Here is a 9350-nt window from a genome sequence, read left to right on the forward strand (position 1 = left end):
GAATGGTGGTAGAATGTGCATTTGGACGTTTAAAGGCGCGCTGGCGCAGTTTACTGACTCGCTTAGACCTCAGTGAAACCAATATTCCCACTGTTATTACTGCTTGCTGTGTGCTCCACAATATCTGTGAGAGTAAGGGGGAGACGTTTATGGCGGGGTGGGAGGTTGAGGCAAATCGCCTAGCTGCTGGTTACACGCAGCCAGACACCAGGGCTGTTAGAAGAGCACAGGAGGGCGCGGTACGCATCAGAGAAGCTTTGAAAACCAGTTTCATGACTGGCCAGGCTATGGTGTGAAAGTTCTGTTTGTTTCTCCTTGATGAAACCCCGCCGCCCCTTGGTTCACTCTACTTCCCTGTAAGCTAACCACCCTCCCCTCCTCCCTTCAATCACCGCTTGCAGAGGCAATAAAGTCATTGTTGCTTCACATTCATGCATTCTTTATTCATTCATCACACAAATAGGGGGATGACTAACCAAGGTAGCCCAGGAGGGGTGGTGGAGGAGGGAAGGAAAATGCCAAACAGCACTTTAAGCACAGCACTTTAAAAGTTTACAACTTTAAAATTTATTGAATGACAGCCTTCTTTTTTTGGAGCAATCCTCTGTGGTGGAGTGGCTGGTTGGCCGGAGGCCCCCCCACCGCGTTCTTGGGCGTCCGGGTGTGGAGGCTATGGAACTTGGGGAGGAGGGCGGTTGGTTACAGAGGGGCAGCAGTGGCAGTCTGTGCTCCAGCTGCCTTTGCTGCAGCTCAACCATACACTGGAGCATACTGGTTTGGTCCTCCAGCAGCCTCAGCATTGAATCCTGCCTCCTCTCATCACGCTGCCGCCACATTTGAGCTTCAGCCCTATCTTCAGCCCGCCACTTACTCTCTTCAGCCCGCCACCTCTCCTCCCGGTCATTTTGTGCTTTCCTGCACTCTGACATTATTTGCCTCCACGCATTCGTCTGTGCTCTGTCAGTGTGGGAGGACAGCATGAGCTCAGAGAACATTTCATCACAAGTGCATTTTTTTTTCTTTCTAAGCTTCACTAGCCTCTGGGAAGGAGAAGATCCTGTGATCATTGAAACACATGCAGCTGGTGGAGAAAAAAAAAGGGACAGCGGCATTTAAAAAGACACATTTTATAAAACAGTGGCTACACTCTTTCAGGGTAAACCTTGCTGTTAACATTACATACATAGCACATGTGCTTTCGTTACAAGGTCGCATTTTGTCTCCTCCCACCGCGTGACTACCCCCTCAACCTTCCCCCCTCCCTGTGGCTAACAGCGGGGAACATTTCTGTTTAGCCACAGGCAAACAGTCCAGCAGGAATGGGCTCCTCTGAGTGTCCCCTGAAGAAAAGCACTCTATTTCAACCAGGTGACCATGAATTATATCTCACTCTCCTGAGGATAACACAGAGAGATAAAGAACGGATGTTGTTTGAATGCCAGCAAACATACACTGCAATGCTTTGTTGTACAATGATTCCCGAGTACGTGTTACTGGCCTGGAGTGGTAAAGTGTCCTACCATGAAGGACGCAATAAGGCTGCCCTCCCCAGAAACCTTTTGCAAAGGCTTTAGGACTACATCTAGGAGAACCGCAAATGCCAGGGCAAAGTAATCCTTTCACATGCTTGCTTTTAAACCATGTATAGTATTTTAAAAGCTACACTCACCAGAGGTCCCTTCTCCGCCTGCTGGGTCCAGGAGGCAGCCTTGGGTGGGTTCGGGGGGTACTGGCTCCAGGTCTAGGGTGAGAAACAGTTCCTGGCTGTCGGGAAAACCGGTTTCTCCGCTTGCTTGCTGTGAGCTATCTACAACCTCCTCCTCCTCCTCATCTTCTTCGTCCCCAAAACCTGCTTCCGTATTGCCTCCATCTCCATTGAAGGAGTCAAACAACACGGCTGGGGTAGTGGTGGCTGAACCCCCTAAAATGGCATGCAGCTCATCATAGAAGCGGCATGTTTGGGGCTCTGACCCAGAGCGGCTGTTCGCCTCTCTGGTTTTCTGGTAGGCTTGCCTCAGCTCCTTCAGTTTCACGCGGCACTGCTTCGGGTCCCTGTTATGGCCTCTGTCCTTCATGCCCTGGGAGATTTTTCACAAAGGTTTTGGCATTTTGAAAACTGGAACGGAGTTCTGATAGCACGGATTCCTCTCCCCAAACAGCGATCAGATCCCGTACCTCCCGTTCGGTCCATGCTGGAGCTCTTTTGCGATTCTGGGACTCCATCATGGTCACCTGTGCCGATGAGCTCTGCATGGTCACCTGCAGCTTGCCACGCTGGCCAAACAGGAAATGAGATTCAAAAGTTCGCGGTTCTTTTCCTGTCTACCTGGCCAGTGCATCTGAGTTGAGAGTGCTGTCCAGAGCGGTCAGAATGGAGCACTCTGGGATAGCTCCCGGAGGCCAATACCATCGAATTGTGTCCACAGTACCCCAAATTCGACCCGGCAACGTCGATTTAAGCGCTAATCCACTTGTCAGGGGTGGAGTAAGGAAATCGATTTTAAGACCCTTTAAGTCGAAATAAAGGGCTTCATTGTGTGGACGGGTGCAGGTTTACATCGATTTAAGGCTGCTAAATTCGACCTAAAGTCCTAGTGTAGACCAGGGCTTAGGAAGAGAAGTGCTTAAGTCACTTTTGAAAATAGGACTTAGGCTTCTAGATCACTAAGGTGCCTTTAAAAATATTAACTCCCCTCTTCCCCCAGTCTACAGAATCTTGCACTGGTGTGGAAGGTGGGACTAGATGAATTATGGGTGTGTCTAGACTGTCGTGTAAGCTCAGGCTCAAGCCATACTTCCCTTCTGTCTGCACAGAAGTGTGTCTGACCTCAGGCCAGCAAGCCCTCAGCATCCATGCCCTAAGATGGGCCTGAGTCCCATCCAAATTGCACCATTTTGCAGCGTGGATGCAGTTCGGGCACCAGTCTGCCAGACTCGCATCCTGAGAGTCCGCCAACGCGGTCCCACAATCCCTTGTTCCTAGCCTTTCTATCCCAAGACTAGCCAGTCAACGCCCAGGAAGCGGAAGCAGTTCCCTGGTTCAAGTTCAGCTGCTCAGCATTTAACCCTTCCATTTTATTCTGATTGCTGAAGTATAAAGGGAGTGAACCATCTCCTGCATAAGCTATGGCCACTGAACAGAAGTCCTTGTCAAACACACTGCTACCTGGTCATAGGCCCACAGTCAGCTTCTGGTAGAGCTGTGGTGTGAGGCAAGCAAGATGTTCCACTCCAGTAAGAATCCCAGAAATGATCATGTGTACCAAGAAATAAGCAGACAGTGGTGGAATTCAGCGGAGTGGTGACCATAAAGGGAGCAGATTAAACGGCTGATGAATGACTACCGGAAAGCCAGGGATCAGAATGCACACCTCTGGGAACTCCCCGTCATCCTGTCTCTTTAACAAGGACTTTGACTGGGTGCTGGGTACTGAACCCCCAGCAGTTCACAATAGCCTGGATGGCAGCCTTCTGACCCCCAAATCTAGTATAATGCTGGAGGGGAGCCAGCAGATGCCGGATCTGGTGACTGGTGCTCATACCAGTCCCCGAAGAGGTTTTGTCTCCAGAGCAGACACAGCACATTCTGGATCCATACTCAGAGGAGCTGTTTGATGACACCCTGCCCCCCCTTAGGAGCAGCCTGCCGTAGAACTGGCAGCAGAAGCAGAAGAGGCAGAATGTAGCCCCGGAGCCTGGTAAGTGTTTGGCTCCACATTTGTTGTTGTTAATATGCCAATAAGAGGGGTGTCTGTGTTATGACCCAGTGCAATTTTTATTACAATTTGTGGGTAGCTGTACGTGTCCACTAATGGCAAAATGCATGCCAGCATCTTGGCATCAAGATGTAATTCAGCACCACGTGGTGAATTCAGAATGGAGACCGGAAAGTGCAAACAATTAAACAAGCGTTTATGATTAAATTTTTACTAGATACTCTCACATTCTTACCGAGATGTGCTGGGATGTTAAAGGTAAGAACCGTCCATTTCTTTCCCTTTTAGTACATCACACCATACAAATCAGCCACAACACAGCATAGCAAGCTGCCTGTAACCAGTAAAATGTACAGGGAAATGTAGTGTATGGGTGATGAAATTAGTGGCCAAAATACGGCAGGGGATTGTATGTAGTCAAGAAATTGCTAGGGAAGGGGGGGCTGTCTGTTCAGTTTTATGAGAGTCTGTATTATTGTGTGGGCTTACATGTAGTCCATAGGTCGATGTCATTAGAGTAGGCTGTATCATAAGTAATAAGGAGGCAGTAATCCATGTGGGTGCTAAATTAGCATCCTGTTGATTCCCCCCATGAATTGTGACCCAATCTCTGATGGTGATAGCTGCAAACTTTTCCTATAGTAGGAACTCCAGATAGGGGACTAGCATATTTTCCAGGCCCACCTTTATAGGACAGCAGCTCACACCACTCATAGATGTGTTGCTCAGTCACAATAAGCTTGAAAATCTGTGGCATACACAGCTGACTTGACACCAGTGGCATGGACTAGATCAGCAGTTCTCAAACTCTGGGTTGGGACCCCAAAGTGAGTCACGAGCCCATTTTAATGGGGTCGCCAGGGCTGGCTTAGACTTGCTGGGGCCCAAAGCCAAACCTCAAGCCCTACAGCCAAAGCCCAAGGGTATCAGCTCAGGGTGGTGGGGCTCAGGTTACAGGCCCCCTGCGTGGGGCTGAAGCCCTTGAGCTTCATCTTTGGCCCTGGGGCTGTGAGACTTGGGCTTCGGCCCCCCCACCACACCTGGGACTGTGAGGCTCGGGAGGGCTTGGTCCCCACTCTTGGGATTGTGTAGTAAACTTTGTTGTCAGAAGGTGCAATGGTGCAATGAAGTTTGAGAACCCCTGGACTAGATACTAGAATGTCTCCTTGCCATTCAGGACCCTCCAGGATTGTTAAATCCTGCAGAATGTGGAGTGCCTGAAAGCACTGACAAACCCCCAAGCTACAGTCGTCTACATTTTTTAAACATACAGCATTTTAAAATTACACCTTACCATTGTGTGTCCGCTCTTTTCACTCTGCTTAACTGAGTTGCGTCCATGGAGTTTCTGAGGAACCAAAGCATTCTGCTGAGAATATATTGGAGCTGAGTTTTACAAAGGGATTAATTTTGGCCTTGATATTCCACAGACACTTTTTCTGAGGATGCACCGAAGCTTTTTCGAAGTACTGAGATGATAGTGTACTGTTTGATGTCTGCTTTCAGGCCCTTCCACCTCTGCAGCCCAGACATAGTCTAGTAAGTGCCTGGGATTTATAACAGTCACAAGTGGTGAAAGAGGAAGCATTGCCATGATGAACTTAGGGTGGACATCCTGGACAGGGTCTGCCAGCAGGAACAATACTAAAGGGAAAAGGATTCACAGCAGATGGAAAGACACCAACAGGTTGCAGAGCACAAGGAGAGAATTGCAGCACCGTTTGTGGAGCAAGAAAGGCCCTTGAGGGAGGAAGATAGAGTGCAGCAGAAAGACCTGTTTGAGAGGCTGCTTGCACCAATGGCCACAAGACTTCAGGCTCCTGCCTCACCCACACTATGTCCTTAGTGCCCTCCACGCTACCATGTCCTGAAGACCAGGAATGCATTAGATAATACCATGGTTGGGTGGCCCATGCAACCAGGACTGAATGCTAGTTGGGCAGGGCAAATGTACCCCCAGCAGTCCTCCACACTACTGCAGTCCTCCAGCCCCGTGCAGTAGCGCCAAGTGCACACTAAACAAGCTAGAAAGGGAAAGGAGAATGGGCAGCCGGGGACACACAGAAGTAGGGAATGTATTTGTTTGCACTGGTTCCACTTGTTTGCACTTATTTCACTGTTCTGCACTGTTCAGTGTTTGTTACGCACTTTATTTTATCAACGGTTTTGATGTTGGTTTATTACTGGTGTTTTAATGGCAGCTGGCCTGCCTGACAATATTGATTTTTGGTAATACTGCTGTGTTCACAAATGAACACTTTTATTTCATTTTAAAGAGTATTTCCATCACTGCATCGCATCATACAATGTGTATTTCAGAGAATAAAGACAAGACATGATAAGGCACAGCTGAGAAGTTGTGTTCAAGCACAATTTATGACTATATCTATTCAGATCAAGCCATAATGAAAATCCACAGTTCATGCCACACAAGCCTCCGTCCCCTGCCCATGTTGTATAAGCAGTATTCGCCTCCACAATTAAAAATTCATGACAATTACACACATGCCCATTCATAGTGCATAGCAGCCATACTTCATTTATATACAAATTGCTATACAGACACATCCATAAATGTACTATTCTCCCTCTTCCATTGGTCCAGGCAAGTCCATAATGTGGGCTCATACAGCATCCCTGATTTCTATTGCCCGGGTGCATCCTGCTGCAGCTGTGACAGGTGCACCTTCTCACTGAGTGTACCAGTTCAGCAATCCATTACTGTCATAGGTCTACTCACATGTGGATTCACAGAGATTGTGAAGAGCATAGAAAGGCACAATAATTCAGACAGCATTGATGTGACTGTAAACAGCGCTGGTGGGATTTCAATCTGCCAAGCACACATTCAACCACCATTCTGCAACTACTGAGAGTATAATTAAACCTTCTTTTGCCAAGGCCTTTGAGGTCAGGCTACAGTTTCATAAGCCAAATTAAAAGGTGGTACATGGAATCCCCTAGAATAACAGTGGGGACAAATACTCCATATGACAATGTCATTTTGTGGCAATAATGTCCTGGCCTGTCCATGAAGACAGACTCCCAGTCGGGGGAAGACCCTAGCATCATTAACTTTTCCATGCAGGCCACATTGGTGTCCATAAATCAGCCTCTGTGGTCCACAAGGGCTTGCATAACAATGGAGTAGTACCCTTTGTGTTTATGTACTCGTGTGCTTTTTGAGGAGGGCAAAGAGGTCCCTTCAGTGGCCCCAGCACAGTTTGGAAACCCCATTCTCTCAAAACCAGCAGTTACTTCAGGGACATTGTTTATGTCTACCACCTGCCGGATTGCCTCAGAAACCTCTGCCACCACTTTACTCTCAGTTGACTTCCCAACACCAGCCTGGTTAGCAATGGACCTGTAGCAATCTGGGGTAGTCAGCTTCTAGATGGTTATAACAACCCACTTCTGAACCAGCATGGTCACCCTCATGCATGTATCATGACACTGGAGGGTCAGGACAAACTGTTCACAAAGGCTCCAGAAATGTAGCTTTCTTCATGCAAAAGTTCTGTAGCCATTGCTGGTCATCCCAGGTCCGCATGACCGTGTGCTCTTACCAGTCTGTGCTTGTGGTCCTGTTCTGAATATGTCAGTCTACTGAGGGGGAATCAGAGTCACGTGCAGCCTCAGCCAATGTGAGGCTGCCATGTCTGTATTGTCCAGATCCTCTGACAGGTGCCTTTGGTAGTTCAGAAAACACAACCAAAATGTCCACCACTGTCTCATGGATGCTGTGCCTCGTTCCTGAAACAGGAGTGAAAGCAGAAGCAGGACATGTTCTTCAAATGCCAATGCTTTCATATTTCTGGTTCCGGTTGCTGGGGGGAAAGGGGTGTGGGGAGACCCAAAAGACGGCTTGGCTCGATGAGTTGGCAGGCCGTGACAACTTACTGTAAAGTGCTATGGGAAGAAGAGTCATGTTTTCCCACAGTGCACCAAGAAGAAGAAGCTAGAGTGGCTACAGCTGGAGAGGGTGCTAAGAAGCCTGGGCTGGGCTTGTTTGACTTGGGTCTGAATATTGCAGTGTGGTCATGTGTGCACAGGTGTGAGACCCAGGTGCAGCTATTCTAAACCTAGGAGCAATAGTTAATATGGATGCTCAGTACCAGGCTTACAAACACTGAGCCTGTGGGCTCGAGTCCCGCAGACCCTGGAGTCACATTGCAGTGTAGACATACGTCAAAAGACTGTCAGCTTTTTAATCTCTGCTTCACTCACCTCCCAAGAGACACTCACGCTCCTTAAGTCTGTCCAGGAGAGGGACTTATCCATCTCTTGAGTTAGGGGAAGTAGGGCCTGATCCTGAGCTATTGAAGTCAGTGGGATCCACAGAGCTACTTAGGTGCCTTAGGCCCACTTTTAGGCACCACTGCAATCCACAGAACCTCGCTCAGCTGCTTATCCCTGTAGGTGCCTGAGTTTTTACTCTGGACATGCACACTGCAGCCTCATGCTAGACACCTGGCTACTGCCTGCACACGGCTGCCTCACCACGGTGTCTGGACAGCCAAACTCCAGCGGAATTCACAAACTGGGAAAGATGGACTTTTGGCTGCCTAAATTGCGTGCAGAGACCCAATCTGGATCGCAGCCTCTGAGCACACCTACCAGATTGGGGCCTCAGGCGCGTTCACACAAAACAGATGGGGGGTGAGGGGGAAGAGGAGGGCATCAACCACTGTTACAACTTTGTGAATAAGGTACTTAATCAGGCTCTATGAGTCATCTGTCTCCCCCCACACACAGTTCAAGTTCCCCCTTCTGAGGGAAGAAGGGATTTGAGCAGGGATTGCTACCTTCCACGGGACTGCCGTAACCACTTGGCTATGGAGCCATCTCTCTCCAGCTCAATCAATGTGTAAATATTGCATTTTTAACAAAGTGGAATAACTTCACCAGGAGAGCTCGAGGGAGACCCACCTCCAACTATTCATAGGCTAGTGGTCCAGGCAGTCTCCTGCTATATGGCAGATCCCTGTACAAATCCTCTCTCTCCTCAGGCAGAGGTGGGACATGAAGTGGAGGGTCTCCCAAATCCCAGGTGAGTACCTATCCACTAAGATGAAGATTACAAGGGAGCAGTTCCTCCTTCCACCCACCCTGTTTTGTTTCAGGTCCTGCACCGAATGTCTAAGTTCCCCCAGTTTGTGGATCACTAGCAGAGCTGCGCATAGCCCAGACTTAGGCTCCTATCTTCAAGAGAGGACTGGGGCTTAGGACTTACCCCTCTGGTCAGTGTCTCCCATTGGGTAGCTGAGGTAGTTTGCATACTAGTTTTGTGAAGCACATTCTTAGGTGCCTGTCTCTCCCCATTCAGTGTATAGGCACCTATGCACCTAACAGGGCTTTGTGGATCACAGTGTTGTTCCGGTGATTGCCTAGGCAACTAATCGCTAGGCAGTGTGACCCCGAGCATTGTAACATCTAAGTCCCTTTGTGAATCCTGCCCATAATATCTTGTGCGATGTACTCAGCCCCTCACAGATTAAAGACCTAAGGCACGCCCATTGCACTCAGTGAAATCTCTAAATGATGTCAGCTGGACCAGCACTGACCCCTGCTTCCTTCGCAATTGGTTGAAACAGGGAAATTGTCTTCAGACAACAAACACACTTCGGCTGGCAT

General features: G+C 48.7%; 1 protein-coding gene across 1 annotated transcript in view; it reads left to right on the forward strand.

The window, feature by feature from the left end:
* The window catches only part of STRA8 (stimulated by retinoic acid 8), a 29298-nt gene extending 25596 nt beyond the window's left edge, over positions 1–3702 (forward strand). Inside the window, 1 exon segment of the mRNA XM_073330944.1 lies at positions 3637–3702. Within this exon segment, the coding sequence (XP_073187045.1) occupies positions 3637–3702 (66 nt within the window).
* The last annotated feature ends 5648 nt before the right edge of the window (positions 3703–9350 follow it).

Source organism: Lepidochelys kempii, chromosome 1 (assembly GCF_965140285.1).
Source record: "Lepidochelys kempii isolate rLepKem1 chromosome 1, rLepKem1.hap1, whole genome shotgun sequence".
Lineage (NCBI taxonomy): Eukaryota > Metazoa > Chordata > Testudines > Cheloniidae > Lepidochelys > Lepidochelys kempii.